This window comes from Dendrobates tinctorius, unplaced genomic scaffold, assembly GCF_039654945.1.
Source record: "Dendrobates tinctorius isolate UK_male_01 unplaced genomic scaffold, ASM3965494v1 ptg000103l, whole genome shotgun sequence".
Lineage (NCBI taxonomy): Eukaryota > Metazoa > Chordata > Amphibia > Anura > Dendrobatidae > Dendrobates > Dendrobates tinctorius.
In genome coordinates this window covers 21,885,027-21,902,993 of record NW_027361771.1, presented here as the reverse complement: position 1 = coordinate 21,902,993, position 17,967 = coordinate 21,885,027, and the positions used below count along the sequence as shown (strand labels likewise).

At 42.8% G+C, this 17,967-nt stretch overlaps 1 protein-coding gene across 1 annotated transcript in view; it reads left to right on the top strand.

Annotated features, from left to right (window-relative positions):
- FASN (fatty acid synthase) overlaps positions 1–17,967 on the top strand; it is an 88,217-nt gene that overhangs the window by 3,795 nt on the left and 66,455 nt on the right. Inside the window, exons 2-15 of the mRNA XM_073588141.1 lie at positions 3,985–4,118; positions 4,335–4,487; positions 7,064–7,237; positions 7,359–7,559; positions 8,758–8,880; positions 10,333–10,448; positions 11,396–11,530; positions 12,613–13,072; positions 14,015–14,202; positions 14,534–14,723; positions 15,773–15,867; positions 15,978–16,112; positions 16,970–17,173; positions 17,691–17,806. Of these exons, the coding sequence (XP_073444242.1) occupies positions 3,992–4,118; positions 4,335–4,487; positions 7,064–7,237; positions 7,359–7,559; positions 8,758–8,880; positions 10,333–10,448; positions 11,396–11,530; positions 12,613–13,072; positions 14,015–14,202; positions 14,534–14,723; positions 15,773–15,867; positions 15,978–16,112; positions 16,970–17,173; positions 17,691–17,806 (2,417 nt within the window). The 5' untranslated portion in view covers positions 3,985–3,991. The remainder of the gene's footprint in view (positions 1–3,984; positions 4,119–4,334; positions 4,488–7,063; positions 7,238–7,358; positions 7,560–8,757; positions 8,881–10,332; positions 10,449–11,395; positions 11,531–12,612; positions 13,073–14,014; positions 14,203–14,533; positions 14,724–15,772; positions 15,868–15,977; positions 16,113–16,969; positions 17,174–17,690; positions 17,807–17,967) is intronic.

Below are 17,967 nucleotides of genomic sequence, written 5' to 3'. Positions count from 1 at the left end.
TTGGATATGCTTGGTCCCATTTGTATGTAGCTTCCATGGGATGCTTGTTGGGTGGTTAGGTACACTTGGTCTCATCTGTATGTAGCTCCATGGGATGCTTGTTGGGTGGTTGGATACGCTTGATCCCATCTGTATGTAGCTTTTATGGGATGTTTTTTGGGTGGTTGGGTACACTTGGTCCCATCTGTATGTAGCTTCCATGGGATGCTTGTTGGGTGGTTGGATACACTTAGACCTATCTGTATGTAGCTTCCATAGGATGCTTGTTGGGTGGTTTGGTTACGCTTGGTCCCATCTGTATGTAGCTTCCATGGGATGCTTATTGGGTGGCTGGGTACACTTGGTCCCATCTGTATGTAGCTTCCAGGGGATGCCTGGATACGCTTAGTCCCATCTGTATGTATTTTCCATGGGATGGTTTTTGTTTGTTGGGGTACGCTTGTTCCCATCTCTATGTAGCTTCCATGGGACGCTTGTTTGGTGGTTGGGTATGCTTGGTTCCATCTGTATGTAGCTTCCATGAGATGCTTGTTGGGTGGTTGGTTACGCTTGGTCCCATCTGTACGTAGCTTCCATTGGATGCTTTTTGGGTGGTTGGGTACACTTGGGCCCATCTATATGTAGCTTCCATGGGATAGTTGTTGGGTGGTTGGTGCACTTTGTCCAATCTGTATGTAGCGTCCATGGGATGCTTGTTGGGTGGTTGGGTACACTTGGTCCCATAATAGGACAATTGTGTGAGACTTTTGTGGGCCTCAGATATCTCCTAGTCTACATTTTGGAGAAGTTTGAATGAGTTTGTTTTAGAGTTTGGTCTGTGGAGTAGGGACATGATCTAAATGTGTAGAATAAAGTATATCATGGGGGCTCATTGTTTTCTAGGCTGTTGTCAGACTTTGATACAAGGTCTGAGTAGATTTTCTGTACGGGTGCCCATACACAATATATGGCTGTTGAGTGATGGCTATTTCTACTGTATCCCTCATACACATTAAAGCTGACCTCAGATAAGCGTTCATTATGGCATTTTAGTGCAGGCTCATGTCCACGTAATGGCTCACAACTTCTATGAGATGGGTAACGCTTCTATAAATTAAGAAGCACAAGGAGGTTTGCATGCTTTGGAGCTGTCATCACCGCCATGTAGAGCATAGAAGAGACTCCTGTGACCCCCTGCCACATATAGTTTTAGGCCTGCTATGTCCATTGATAACACCAGACAGTGGGTTACAATATTTTTGAACTTTGTTGATAAAGACACTTATCCCATTAGACTTCATGGTGAATTACAGCTGACGATCTTTCTGGTGATGTCATTCACTTTCCCCATCTTTTTCATCTGGCCCACACCAACATGGCAATTTTTTCCAGCCAGGACTCGGCTACAGAGATTACAACAAAGACACATCTGACCTCAAATTTTAGGCACCATCCCCATCATTCTCCAACCTACAAAAACTCGCGGCTCTTAGATACCCGATGTTTACATTGGAAACCAGCGTCCAGCGTCGCTGATTGCTGGTCTCTCGCTGCCACACGCAGCGATGCACGCTGGCCAGCAGGAGACCAACGATCAAAAAACGGCCCAGGACGATGGAGCGCGATTAGCAATACCCGGCAGGGGGGCCGGTCTCTGATCCCCGTCACACACAGCGATCTCGCTGGCGAGATCGCTGTGTGTGACGGGGCCTTAACAGGTTTACTAGTCGTAATAATAATCTCATGCTGATACTGTGATTTTATCAAAACTGAAGCCATCAGCCCTGTAAGTGACACATCGCTGGACTCTCGGAGTCTCTGACCCTACATCATGGTGCTGTCAGATTAGGTGGTAAACACCCGATGACAGATTCCCTTTATTATGGTAAGTGTACAGAGTGTTTATGTTCTATAATGACTAAATGTGGGATTTCATGTACTTCTGTGACCTCCTCTGTCCTAATTCATAGAAATAGGTTACAATAAGTTACAAATACATTGTAATTGTGCAATCATGTAACGTGTGTTGTCATCTAGTGCTAATCTAAAATAAACTGAATATAACATCAAAGGTTATTGTAGGACGAGGCCATGTCCTGTATGGCACACATTTGTGCTCTTGGTATTTGTGATGAGACCTCTTGTAACACTGTCAGAGTCTGTCTATCTTTCATTCTTCAAACTGGTCATGCGCCATATACAAAAGGAGGTTCTTCTGTATCAGTATACCTTTTTTTTTACTTTATAAGAAAGCACAGCCTGCTGCATCCCCCCTACCCGGAGCGACACTGTTATGTATACGGTGTAGTATGCTTTTTTTTACAATAGGACGCAATGGTCAGTATGTCACTTTCTGCCTATCACAGACTGTCGTCTGATGTATCCATCCGGACAGTCACACTCGTGAGCCAGGCCCTCATGTGTATCATCATTGACAGTGAGGGTGATCAATGAGTGGAACAGGCTGCCAGGAGAGGTGGTGAGTTCTCCTTCCATGGAAGTCTTCAAACAGAGGCTAGACAGACCTCTGTCTGGGATGATTTAGCGAATCCTGCATTGAGCAGGGGGTTGGACCAGATGACCCAGGAGGTCCCTTACATATGATCGTTGTCTCGTGTTCTTCTGGATGAATGGGCAGAAATTCCCATAGACACGTTCCAAAATCTTGTAGAAAGCCTTCGGAAAAAAGTGCAAGCTGATTTGCAACAAAAGGACAAACAATTCTATATTAATGCCGATAGACTTAGAATGAGACGTCATGGGTGCTCCTGGAGATACCTGCCGTGGTCCCTATACATTTGTCCATATCATGTATTATTATATACACAGATGCTTTTAAGTCTAGTAGTAATATTGTGTTTTCTCGACATTTCCTCTGACACTTGTTCATTTCATGTATATTTTATGGACATTGAGTAGATGGGTAATTAATCGCTTGGGCAACGGCTGCTTATCTCTGACTTATCCAGGCTGCCCGACCTATGATTCCTTCCTTTCTAAATCAAGCAGTCAACCAATTAACATCTATGTCCAAAGTGATATTTTTCATCGATCATGACACAATATTAATTGCACTTACGTCTGGGCTCGGTTTCATTTTCTGATCTGGATTATTGCAGGAGTGAAAGTGACTTTACCATTTGGGCTTCTTCATAATAGTGCCCAGGCCCAAAATGGCTAAATTGTTCTGTTTGTGATGATCTTACATCAGGACACCAACTGTTTTATTATTTTTTTTCCTTTATGTTAGTAGCACAATTGTAGTTTATATGGAACTGTTAAGTGTTCACGTATGACAGTTTTAGGAAGGCACCATATAGGACTATTAATTGGGCAGTATTGTGTAGGGGCTAATAAGGGGGCACATTTGGCTCACAGGACCCTATAGACTGTGATTTAGCTCTTGGGATTTTCGATAATAGCGCACTCTTAACATCACAGTATTCCTACAGCTTGATGATAGGGGTCTCACATATTACCCTAGTAAGTAGACAGTTCTGAGCTGCCATTCTTGGACGTATTAGGTAACAGAAAACATCTGACAGGAAATTAAACCTTGGACTGGGAATATTGGTGAAATGGGCAGGTGGTAAACTCTAACGCATGGGGTGATCTGTGTCTAAACCAGAACTGTAGAAAAAAAGACCTAGAAAAATCATAGGTTGATCTAATGCCACTAGGCACAAATGTACAAAACTGATCATGAGGTTCTTATGGTATGAATCCCACTGCCACGTCACGGCGAACCTCTCAGTGGGTTCCTAGCCTAAAAGGTGCCGTGTCACGTGCAAACCACCATCACAGCAACAGTGCACCAGTAAGGTGGCCAATATGGTGCCTCACAGCACCCATACTACAAGGCTGAGTCCCCATGGCTCCAGGCCGCACCGCCCCACAGACGCAAAGCTGCAGCAACAATGGCCGCCACACAGCACCAACACCAAGGCAATGGATGTACCTCAGTTACCTAAATTCTACATCTCAATGTTGCCTTTTTTCCCACAGAATAAATATGGAGGACATCGTGATAGCTGGAATAGCGGGGAGGCTCCCGGAGTCAGACAATCTGCAGGAATTCTGGGAAAACCTAATAGGAGGCGTGGACATGGTAACAGAAGATGACAGAAGGTGGAAACCAGGTAACTGATGATGTTGATGGCTGTTAATGTCTGTGGCTACACAACATAGTAATGTCGGCGGCCGCTCTGCCTGATAACGTCTGTGTTGCTCCATTAAGTTGTAATGGAGAGCATGATGACTATGGGATGTGTGATCTATCTGTCAATAATGGAGAAGAAAGGGTTTCATACTATTGTACTACATGTCAATACATGATTTTTATTTGCATTTCCTAGGACTGTATGGATTACCAACAAGAAATGGAAAACTCAAAGAAATTAATACATTTGATGCCTCTTTTTTCGGAGTCCACCCTAAGCAAGCTCATACCATGGACCCCCAGTTACGCTTACTTTTAGAAATTTGCTATGAAGCCATAGTAGATGGAGGTAAGATCTAGGTTCCAAGTTTATTTTCATTAGATTTCTTTCTTTCTGTATTTCCAACATTGGTTACTATCAATTCCTGTTCACTTGTTGTAATTATTGTCATACATTTTGTGTTAAACACATGATACAGGCTTTCTGTAGTGATGAACTTTACAAAATAAAGTAGATGGAGACCATGTTGAGATTCTCCTTGTAGAACAGGAATATCAAACTCAAATACACAGAGGGCCAAAATTAAAAGCTTGGACAAAGTCACTGGCCAACCTTGATATTTATATAGGGGTTGTCCCACGAACAAAGTACATTTTGTTGAATAGATCTTAGAATAAAGTATTGGAAAAATATATTATGGTAGCGAAGTAAAAATCATATGGCCTCATTTAAATATGTAATAACAAAAGATAAAAAACCTTGAATAATATAGATAATAAAGTATGATGCAAAAAATTGTGCCCCTAGACACAATACACAATATGGTACCCCCACAGTGCATTGCTCCATGGTACCTTCCACATGCATGGTATGATAACCCTACTCTCAATCCCCCGACAAATAATGGTGACCCTCTCACAGTATGAACTATAATACCAACTATAATCCTCACACAGCCCTCTATACAGTATAATGGCCACAAACTGCTCCATACAGTTTAATGGACCCCACATAGTCCTTCATACAGTATAACAGGACCCTGCATTTATACAGTATACTGACCTCCAATTGTTCTCAATAAATTATAATGGCCTCACGAAGTTCTCCATACAGTATAATGTCCTCACATAGTGCTCCATACAGTAGTATTGCCCCACATAGTGCTCCATACAATATAATTATTATTATTTATTTATATAGCACCATTGATTCCATGGTGCTGTACATGAGAAGGGGTTACATACAAATTACAGATATCACTTACAGTAAACAAACTAACAATCACAGACTGATACAGAGGGGAGAGAGGACCCTGCCCTTTCGGGCTTACATTCTACAGGATGGTGGGGAAGGAGACAGTAGGTTGGGGGGTTGCAGCAGCTCTGGTGATGGTGAGGCGGTAGCTCCAGTAGTTGTGAGGAGGCAGCGGGGTCATTGCAGGCTGTAGGCTTTCCTGAAGAGATGGGTTTTCAGGTTCCGTCTGAAGGATCTCAGTGTGGTTGATAGCCGGATGTGTTGGGGCAAGGAATTCCAGTGGATGGGGGCTATTCGGGAGAAGTCTTGGAGGCGATTGGGTGAGGAGCGAATAAGTGTGGAGGAGAGAAGGAGGTCTTGGGAGGTCCGGAGATTACGTGAGGGAAGGTATCGGGAGATTAGCTCAGAGACATATGGAGGAGACAGGTTATAGATAACCTTGTAGGTCAGTATTAGTAATTTGAACTGGATACGCTGAGGGAGTGGGAGCCAGTGAAGAGATTTGCAAAGGGGAGAAGCGGAGGAGTAGCGAGGAGAGAGATGAATTAGTCGGGCAGCAGAGATAAGGATGGACTGGAGAGGTGCGAGGGTGTTAGCAGGGAGGCCACAGAAAAGGATGTTGCAGTAGTCGAGACGGAGATGATGAGGGCATGCACAAGCATTTTAGTAGAGTGAGGGTTGAGGAAGGGACGGATTCTGGAAATATTTTTGAGCTGGAGGCGGCAGGAGGTAGAGAGAGCTTGGATGTGCGGTTTGAAGGACAGGGCAGAGTCCAGGGTTACTCCGAGGCAGCGGACCTCTGGTACGGGGGAAAGCGTGATGTCGTCAATTGTTATAGATAGGTCAGGTAAGGAAGATCTGTGAGATGGGGCCACAGAAAAGTGATCCATAAGGTATAATGGCCCCACATAGTACTCCATACAGTATAATGGCCACAAAAAGTGCGCCAAACAGTATAATGGCCCCATATAGTGCTCCGTACAGTATAATGGCTCCACATAGTGCTCCATACAGTATAATGGCCGAACATAGTGCTCCATACAGTATAATGGCCTCATATAGTGCTCCATAGAGTATAATGGCCCCACATAGTGATCCATACAGTATAATAAGGTGGGGCCTATAAAAAAACATAAATACTCACCTCTCCTGTTACCCCGCTGCTCTGGTCTCTTCAGGGTGTCTTCAGATCCTCTGCACAGCACGGTTACAGCGGGCTCGTTGTAATGACATTAATACGCCCACTGCGCTCCGATGTCAGAGGGGGGAATGATGGGAGAAGGGAGCATCAGTTGCAAATGCGATGCTGGGCGGGGTCGGCCAAATATTCTGGGGGGACCCACCTGGTGTCACAGGCCAAATATACTCGCCCTGTGAGCCACAGTTTGGCATATGTGATGTAGAAGGAGAGGGCAGTTTAATGTTTGGCTATTCTTTGTCCCTTATTTGCTAAATTTGCAGGGATGGGGCCAATTTGAGTTTGGCTGCCCCTTCCAGGACCAGTAGCAGCTGGTAAACCATCCCTAGTATTCTAGTATCACTGAGCCAATACTGTGTGCCAAAGTTGGCTCAACAATGGATCTGAATCATGCCAGCTAGTACACAATTACACTCTAAACATTTTACTGGCAAAATTGCTTCATATTCTTACAATACTTCTGTTCTTTCAGGTATGAACCCATCAGATCTACGTGGCACAAACACTGGTGTCTGGATAGGTGTCAGTGGATCTGAGGCAGGGGAGGCCTTCAGCCGGGATCCAGAAGAATTGCTTGGGTACAGCATGACTGGATGCCAACGTGCCATGTTTGCTAACCGCATATCATACTTCTTTGACTTTAAAGGTGGGGCTCGACTATATATTGTCTGTACCATAATATTGAAATATTTATATTTTTTGTTGTTTTTTTTTACAGATATTGGTTTTATTTCAGATTTCTTACACTTATGTTTTACTTATCTCAGGTCCCAGTTTGGCTATAGACACTGCATGTTCATCCAGTTTATTGGCTTTAGAAAATGCATACAAGGCGATCTACCATGGCCAGTGCAATGCGGCAATCGTAGGTGGAGTCAATTTGCTGCTCAAACCCAACACATCAGTACAATTTATGAAACTGGGCATGCTGAGTCCGGATGGAACCTGCAAGTCTTTTGATGCCTCAGGTAAATGAACTGAGACTGTCTCATTAGACTCGTAGTAAAGGAAGATCCACAGTTGTATAGAAGAACCCCATTGCAGAAATACGGCCTCACTTTATGGCACCCACACATGGAACAATTTTGATGTTCTTTCAGTCCTATATATACCACTCCAATTCCCAAAACAAGAATGGAATGATTTGGAAATCTCATATAATCATATCATATTCAGAAGAGAGAACACAGATCAGAAGAACGTTAGACATTTTTCACTTCAAAAAATCAACTTGTTTAGAAATTGATGGCAGCAACATCTTAAAAAGTTGAGACATGTCTACTATTGTGTAGCCTCTCTTTTCACAATAGTCTATAAATGTCTGGGAAGTGAGGAGACCAACTGTTGGAGATTTGGGAGAAGAATGTTGTCCCATTCTTATGTGATGTTGAATTGTCGCTTCTCCTCAGTCCTGGGTCTTCTTTATCGGATTTCCAATTTCATAATTCGCCAAATGTTTTCTATTGGGGAAAGGTCTGGACTGCGGGGGGGCCAGTTCATCACCCGAACTCCTTTTCGATGCCATTCTCTTGTGATGGATTCAGTATATGGTTCAGCATTGTTTTCCTAAAATATACAAACCCCTCTCTGAAATAGATGTGCGTATGTTGTTCTAAAACATCTATATGATGCTCAACGTTTTATAGAACTTTGGTGGAGAAAGGTTGAACTTGATGGTCCTAGGTCTATGTGTTCAACCTCTGTAACCAAGCCATAGCCACTAATGGTCTGCCCAAACAATGATTTCTAGAAGTTTCTCTGAGCCCATGCAGTGATTTGCATGACAGATGCCTATTTTTAATGACCGATGGTCCGTAGATCACAAGTATCCACGAGTATCCAACATTGACTGTTGGCCATGTCCATTGTTCACATGGTCTCCAATCTACAGTATCTCTAAGTCTTTTGAAGAAATTATATACTAAAGATGGTAGGCTATTCATAGTCTTCTTCAGAATTATTTACTCTGAATGTATTTAAAGGGAGGAACAATGGGCATGTCTCTGACATTACACATACTGTAGCCTTGATACACAAGGGTTTCCCATTGAGTGAAGTACTTCAGAAGTTCGAGTTGCAACAAGTAGATGACAGCATAGCGGGATTAGGAGTCCCCTTGATGTTTCGGCTGATGTCATTTGTGCTTGTTTTATGTCCCTAATTTAGGAAATGGCTATTGTCGTTCTGAAGCTGCTTGCGCTGTTCTGGTCACCAAGAAGGCTCTGGCAAGACGAGTGTATGCTACCATTGTCAACGCTGGGAGCAATACTGATGGCTATAAAGAGCAAGGTGAGTCTACGTGGACCAGTGGTGTGTTCTGTGCCGTAGTATAGTGTTATCTAGATTCCTACAAATCATCTTCACATGATCAGCTTGTGCTTAGAAACAGGAGGCAGACTGAGCAGAGCTGCAGTGTAAAGCATGGGGGAAGGATTGAGGTTGTGTGTTTGTTGGTGTATTTCAGCCCACCTCGGGCATCATTTAGTGAGTTTTTGCTGCATTTTCTGCAGCATATCTGTGCCTGCTAGATATGTTAGTTTTTTTTAGTGCTTTTTTATTGCCGTCTCTTTTCAGTATGTCCTGTTTTCAATAAGGATGCTTTGTTTTGGATATTACCTGTTAATTGGCTTTAATGCAACTTTATTGATAGTCGTGTGCAGATTACATGGCTTTTTAATGCGTTTCCACAGCAGAAGCACAATAAAAGTGCATACATTTTTTTTTTACCTGTGGATTTTTTGCATTTAATGCGATTCTAAGGAGAAAATCAACACATAAAACCCAGCCTACCCACAAGAGAAATTGACAGGTTACAGATTTAAAACGCACCGGAGCTCAGTTTACACTGCGTAAAAAAATCACAGTGGGCATGAGATCTCGATAAATCCCATCCACATGTAGGACGCCGTGCAGTGAAAATACGCGGCGTCAAAAACGCACCAAAAACGTATTGTGGGAGCTTAATCCCGTTTATACTTGTACAAAGCTAAAACGTCTCCGAACAGCAGACACGGAAGAACGTAAAGAGCAAGTGAGTATCACCCATGCCAGAGTGATGAGTGCAGTTATTCATCTGGCCATTTGCTCATTAAGTCCCCCTCCACCATTGACATCTATGGGACAACACTGCAATACTCAGCACAGACGTTACTATGTAGATGACATAAAGGTAGATGGCGAAACATAAAAAAGGCTGCAGCACTCGCCACGGACCCTTCAAAAAACTAATAAGTTGGGGTGCCAAGAGTTGGACCCCCCCGCTGATACAATATTGATGGCTTATACCAAGGATATTGTGACCTACAAAAAAACTCGGGCTAGGTGATAAATGCAAGATTTGTGGTGGTCAATCCATACTATTGATAGCGGCACCCTGAGCTCCTTGTTCGACTGTTCATGTCAATTCCAAAGACTAAGAATAGAGTTCCCAGTTGCAGGCTCGAATTCCAGTCCTCTCTATCTCTTCCTATACGTGACCACAGTTTAGGCAAAGTCTCAGAGGTCCGACCCCACCAGTCTATAAGGATAGGTTTAGCTGGGATAGACCGTAAGTGTATTTAGATCCTGTGATACAAGACTAACCTTAATGTTGCCTAATTAATAGAAACCAGAAAGGAAGGGGGATAGCGGCATCAGTGTAAAGCCGAGAGCAAGTGGCTTCCACCTCATCTGTATTCTACAGAGTTGTCTTCTCTGGTTTGTTGAAATCTTCAAAAGACTCCACTGTCTTCTGTCCAACAGGAGTGACCTTCCCATCCGGTGAAGTGCAGCAGCAGCTGCTGAACGCCTTGTACCACAAGGCTGGAATCCAGACCAGTGAGGTGGAATACGTGGAGGCCCACGGCACAGGCACTAAGGTAGTAGGACATAACTGTGCTGACTAAGGTAGTAGGACATAACTGTGCTGACTAAGGTAGTAGGACATAACTGTGCTGGCCTTGAGCATACAAAGAGCATTCTGGAAAGCCTTCTTCAGGATTGCTGCAGGTTTTACCAAAGATATACTGTGCAGGAGTGTAGAGACCATGATTGTAGCTTCCATCGGGAAGCGTTCATCATTGGTAGAGTACTTCAGAAGACACCCTTGTCATTTTCTCATTAGTGTGGCATCCATTTTTCTCATAGACAAAAAATAAAGATAGATGTTCAAAGCTTCTACCTACTCCTATAAAGCACAAGACGGTTTATGGCATCTGAGTGCCATTTTTTTTTTAAATACCTATTTATGGTTATATGCTCTGTCTGTGAAAAGATAAAACACATACCCTAAAAAAGAACATGTGATTGGCATCTTGTATGTAAAGTATATTGATTGTTTAGACCCCCTAGACTAGAACCCTTAAATAAATACAGACATCTAAATACAAACTCCCTAGATAAATATGGACAGGACCCCAGGAATTAAAAAAGACCCTCAAACAATTCACTCATAACTGCTCACTTTCCCCTTTTCTTTGGCCCTTTGAAATTCCACACACTGGATTGAGGACCGGCACGTGTGATGGTCACGTGCCCATATCGCTGCAGGTTCCTCAACATTAAAAGGTGTGCACAAATTTGAGATTATAGATTAGATATTAGAAAAAACTTTTTGACAGTAAGAGAGATCAATGAGTGGAACAGGCTGCCACGAGAGATGGTGAGTTCTCATTCAATGGAAGTCTTCAAACTGAGATGGTTTAGTGAATCCTGCATTGAGCAGGGGGTTGGACATGATGACCCTAGAGGTCCCTTCCATCTCTAATATATGATTCTATAAGTATACTATGCTTATGACATAGCTGCATAATCTTATTTCATGCAGGTTGGAGATCCACAAGAAGTAAATGGGATCGTGAGTGTTTTCTGCAAGTCAGAAAGAGAACCATTGTTACTTGGATCCACCAAGTCAAATATGGGTCATCCAGAACCTGCCTCTGGTCTCGCTGCATTGTGTAAGGTGAGAAGGAAAGTATATCTTGACTAATATATTGAGTTTACAAAACACAAAAAAACAATTGTGGAATTGCACTTTTTTTGGCAATTTCACCACATTTGGAATTTTTTCCAACTTTCCACTGCATCACATGATAAAATAGATGGTGTCATTCAAAAGTAAAACTTGTCCCACAAAAAAAACAAGCCCTCAAATGGCTAAGGTGGGGGAAAAATAAAAAAAAAAGCAAAAACGAAAAAAAAACAGAAAATAGCCTGGGGGGGTGAAGGGGTTTATGCTGTGGTGGCACAATCGTGATCTTAACCTTCTCTTATATGTATGGGTCTTTGAAGTATTCCTTTGCTATAACGTGTAGTCCACTAATAGTGCAGAAGAAGAAGCCGTTGGGAGATGATATTCCCTCATTACTAGGCCATGCGGCAGAATAATAGAGCCCATCTACAGCTTCTTGTATTCTGTCTGTGGATCATAAAACACAAGCTACATGGCTGTGGAAGCTCCTGGGGATTTATTTCCCCAGCTCCACTCTATTTTCAGGTTATTTTCCGATATACCGGTAGAGGAACGCGAAGGATTGTATGTCATGTCCTACACTAAAAGGATTGAGAGACTCGTTGAGTAGTAAGTGGACACTAGAAGCCATCAGAGATACCTGTTGGTCACTTACCCAAATACACAATAATATATTATTACACAGACAGATCGCCGAGATCCAGTGGGCTGTCCACGTGTGGATTCGTGAAAGTACAATAATCAGTTCTATATCTTTTCACCTCACTAAACCAGTTTGAAATCTTTTCTACAAAAATCAACCAGTCTCCTCTAATAATCAATGACCTCACTCAGCTTTGTAGTTTCCGTGCAGTTTAGTTCCTGCCATTACTATGACAGCCAGGTTAATATCTGTGTGCACGGATTTAACCATTACATTTTTTAGGACTGGCTTGCCCCACCGCCATCCCTTTTTCGTTATCCTTTATAGGTCATCACAGAATCTAATTTATCAATCCCACCAGCAGGACGGTCTTTTGTAGGATAAAAATGCACACATTATAACTTACTGTTTCAATTTTACACCACTCTAGGTGATTTTGTCCCTTGAACATGGCTTTTGGGCCCCAAATCTCCATTACAATAATCCTAACCAAGATATTCCTGCTTTGCAAGATGGAAGAATCCAAGTAGTGACTGAACCCATCCAAGTCAAAGGTGGTATTGTTGGCATCAACTCTTTTGGATTTGGTGGCTCCAATGTCCATGTGATCTTGAGACCAAACCAAAAAGCAGCCTCTAGCGCGGACTCCCTACCTCTTCCCCGCCTGGTTCAAATATGCGGAAGGACACAAGAGGCCGTTGAGGATCTTATAGAGAACAGTCGAAAACTTGCCTCCGATGCCAGTTTTGTGAATCTGCTGAACAATATCTCTGGAATTCCCTCTTCAGCCATGCCATACCGGGGGTACACACTTGTGGGGACAGAAAGTGACATAAAGGAAATCCAGCAGACACAGGCATCGGGCAGACCTCTGTGGTACATTTGTTCAGGTGAGAATTGCTCTCCAACTTGGTTCTCTGCCATAAAGCCAATTTTTGGGTCAATTCTTGGTACGAGTTTTGGTTTATCCCAGTGCTGACTAAAATCTCATCATGATGTAGGTCAGTATCATTGACAGCTAATTCTAGGCCTAGTTGGAATATGCCTCAGCCTAAGGATCCTTAGGGGGCCTTCATTATTTAGGAAACCGCAACCTACCTTTAAATGTCTATCTGATGAGCTTCAGAACATGAAGACTCTTTCAGAGATAGATACAGCTGTCCCCACATTTTGTGACATTATATATATGTTAAAGGGATGTGGGTGAACAGAAATGAGAGAAATTGACGTGGAATCAGAAGGTGACAGATTGCAATAAATTAAAGGGATGTTTTCAGCAGGTTTTTGCTAATTAGTCTGAGAGCAACATACTGTAAGGATAGAGAGCCTGATTCCTGGCATATGTCACTTGCTCAGCTGTTTGCTGTAGGTTCAGTAAAATCAGTGTTTTATCAGCAGGAGATTATCACTGCAGGACTTGTTGTCACGTGCAGGACAGTCCAGCTAATCTGTGTAGCCGCGCCCCCACCACTGATTGGCCGCTTGCTGACAATGCAGAGTGTACACAGTAGCTGCCAATCATGGGTGTGTATGGAATTAAAGACAACTCAGCAGTATGATCACTGCTACATCTGCCACAGGGATAACAGAGATTCCATTACAACTGAACAAAGCAGTACAGTAAGTGATACATCCCTGGAATCAGGCTCTCTCACCCTACACTAAACATAGTAAAACATGCTAACTGATTCCCTTTAATGGTGACCCATCATACAGCTATAACTTTGAGCTTTAGGATTGACTGTTGGGGGGGACATTCTTATGTACCTGCATTGGACACCAAGAGTGCTTGACCCGTTTTTGACATGATCCATGTTTTATGTGACCTACAGGAATGGGAACACAGTGGAAAGGAATGGGCCATAGTCTCATGACCTTAGATATATTCCGGGAGTCCATTTTACGATCTGATGAAGCATTAAAAGGAACGGGATTAAAAGTCTCCGAACTCCTGCTGTACGCTGATGACAGCACATTCGAGGACACCATTCATGCCTTCGTTGGGCTCGCTGCCATTCAGGTAGGTTCTGTATATGGTACGCCCTTCTCGAATATGATGACAATGGCATGTACACTGGGATATAATATACTGTACCACATACAGTATGCACTTAGCATTCTTAAAAAAATAATATATATATAATCGCACTGACGAACACAGCTAGCAAAGGCCTCCTGTGCGATAGCAATATACCGGCCCTTTGTAGCCCAAGAGCTCCTAAAAATGCAAAATCGCCCCTGCTTTGGAGGTAGAAATGGGCCCAATGATAGGTCTGCCCTTGTATTTGCATGTTATACTTGGGCCAGTATGATGCATCTGTTGTCATTAATAAATGATTTCTCCTTCTCAGATTGCTCAGATCGACATGCTGAAAGCAATGAAGCTGGAACCTGATGGCATCGTTGGCCACTCAGTGGGAGAGTTGGCTTGTGGGTATGCTGATAACTCACTTAGCCAGTCAGAAGCCATACTTGCTGCCTACTGGAGGGGACGGAGCATCAAAGAGGCCAGACTCCCCCCAGGTGGAATGGCTGCAGTAGGTAGGCTACCCATCATCTTGGGAGCATCTGTATTACATCTCTTATTAATCGATACAATATACGGACACGCGGATGACAATACAGATAGAAAATGTTTTGAAAAGGCAACAATTTTTCATTCGCTCATCAAACCCCAGAGTACAAAATAAGTAATGCAATGTATTTAGAAAACTACTTTACTTGTTTGTTTTTTTTAATATTCTATATAAAAACGGCATTTGAAGGTAAATATATATATTTAGACCAAACGATAACAGTCAGCAGTGAAAAAATGTGATACTGACCGTTCTTTTAGGCCTAAAGATTGCAAGTGCCGTACCCTGTCGGCCTTGTTCAGATTCCTTTTTTTTTTCGGTGTGTGTCCTATCCATGTGTGTGACTGACCGCAGATCTATGCGGAAAAAAAATCTAATCACGCATGTGAGGCTGGCACACATTGTCACTTATCTATACATGGGCCAAGTCAGACCTGCCATTTGTGGTTGCGATTGGTCCAATCCAAGCTATTGAACCTGGGCTTACTCTGGAGTATATGGTCTGTGAAGACCTACAGACTGAGGGTCTAAGAGGGGGCTTTTGACTGATCCCAACTTCCAGTTGCCCATTTGATCAATGCTAGGACCCTTCTTCAATTCTAGAGTTAGCGAGAGTTCATCATCTTTATAACAATGGCCAACAAAAGCCTGATGGCACCTGATCTCCATCTACCGGTCAGCTACTCCATGTGGGGCAGGGACATAGACCTGTCAGCTCAGCTGATCGGACTGTATTAGAAAGTACTTGGACTCCATGATATCATTCTGGAGCATCTTCTCTAAGAATTCTGCATTGTGGGCCCGCAGTTATTCATCCTAGAAATGGACAGCTTGATGTTCCGACATTCCCTATCACATGTAATATTAACAAGGGGATGTCCAATGTATTAATCCATTTTCAGGAGGACTAAGAGAAGAACATCACACTACACAGTTTAGGACACTGACTCTTGGACTCTCTTTGAATAATCTGGTGATTATTAATGATAACATTGGATTATTTTCTCCCGTCAGGGCTGACGTGGGAGGAATGTAAAATTCAGTGTCCCCAGGGAGTGGTGCCGGCTTGCCATAACTCTGAGGATACAGTCACCATATCTGGTCCACAGGTAATAATACATCTGTCTCCATTCTCTCTTGGTATAGGTTTCGCTACAGCTTGAGCGGCGCCTTGAACTTTGCTTTAGTATTTGTGGAAATGAACTCTCTCTTCTTTTAGGATTCTGTGCGAGACTTTGTTGCAAAACTCAAGAAAGATGGGGTGTTCGCCAAAGAAGTGCAGAGTGCAGGAGTAGCCTTTCACTCTTATTACATGGCATCCATTGCTCCATCCCTACTTCATGCCCTCAAGAAAGTAAGTCATCTGCTTAGATCCTGTGTATTCACCAATCCTGGTACCAAGGACCTCTGTCATTGGGATATGAGATGTTCAATCATCGAACCCATTCTGACATGTCTGGCTAGTGAGCGTCCATCTGCCTTCTAGTCAGCTCCAATGGTGGCGATATCAATAGCACACGTGAATTTAAGAAATTTTGTAACGTATCTTATCAAAGAAAGATGTCTTCTCCCCATGTGGGTCACTTCTCACCCCAGCATCCTAGACTGATTCATTATTCTGAATTTACTGATAAAAATTGTCCTAATGAGAAGGATTATCAGTATACTGAGGGATCAGGTTACATGCTGCCAACAAAGGTCTATGGAGAACGAAGGGGAAAGAGGCTGAAGCAGCTGCAGAGTGAGATAGAGGCATAGAGCGGCCCGTAAATGTTTTATCTCACGCCATTGCCTATTTCATAGCTGCATTGCCCAGCACTGACCCTCATGCTGCGTCTGAGTGCGGGCTCCATGGCATAGGGGAGCAGGATCTCCTCTGTGTGTACAGTGTAGGAAAGACATCATGGCAGCTCAGTAACATGGAAGAGGTGAAAACGCTATATACAAGTCATATAGTGACCAGAAGTGTCAGAAAGCAGTATGTCTTATGTATACACACGTGGGTTCCCTGTCTATTTTACACCCAGCTTTACAAAGGTAGAGCGGGTCATCGGTAGCATGGCCTTGCATAATCTAATAGGTCTATGCACATTTGGGTTTAGAAATGGAACCTTCCTCATCTGAGTATGACAGAGAACAGTTTCTGCAATCCTGCATAATCCTCATTATATTGGTGAAGGAGCTCAGATTTGTACTGATATCGCCCTTCAGGTGATTACGGTTCCCAAGCGGCGATCTCATCGCTGGATCAGCACGTCCATACCAGAGGCTCAGTGGCAAAGTGACCTTGCTCAGTTCTCATCAGCAGAATATCACGTTAATAATTTGGTCAGTCCGGTCTTATTCCAGGAAGGCTTGCAGAGCATCCCAGAAAACGCAATAGTGCTGGAGATCGCGCCCCATGCCCTTCTTCAGGTTGGTATATCCATTGCCTACTGTGAAGATGAGTTGTTTGTGAGCTGGTGCCAGTTTGTTACTTTTTCCCATTTCTCAGTACAAATCATGTGTGTCCATTTATATTATATTTTTATTATTAGGCATTGAAAGCCAGGCTATAACTAATGTTAAAACATCAGAGATATTGAAAATAGTAAGAAAGTGTATGTAAAAGTCAGACAAGTGAAGTCTTTTTAGTATACTAAAAGTTTTTTTTAATCCACTATGTATATTTTAGTACACATTGAAGTTTTTTTTAAGTGAAGCAGCTGCGACCCCTGGTGGCTCAGGTGCCACATTGCACCTATACAATGCACTACAGACCTGAATGGCTGTTTTGCACTGACATCTACTGGCAACTATGTGGCACTGCAAAAATTAAATTCTGTTCTAGCTTTATTGTTTTTTTATTGCATTTTCTAAAATGATTTACTGCTGATTGACTTTATGTATTTTTTAATCTTCATTATATTAGTTATATTAATTTCCACCCCAGGCAATCCTAAAGAGGAGTCTAAAGTCAACCAACACAATCCTCCCGCTCATGAAAAAAGGACATAGTAACAATCTGGAATTTTTCCTTACAAACATTGGGAAAGTCTATTTGAATGGGTAGGAAATGTTTGCTTTATTTGATAATATAATTTTGGTGTTCCTGTACTGGTCTCGTACTGGTGATCACACCAAAATGCCCCCTGTCCCGTTGCGGGAGTATACTCGACGCCCACACACAGTGTTTTCTGTCGATTTAGATGAAAAGCACAATGATCCTC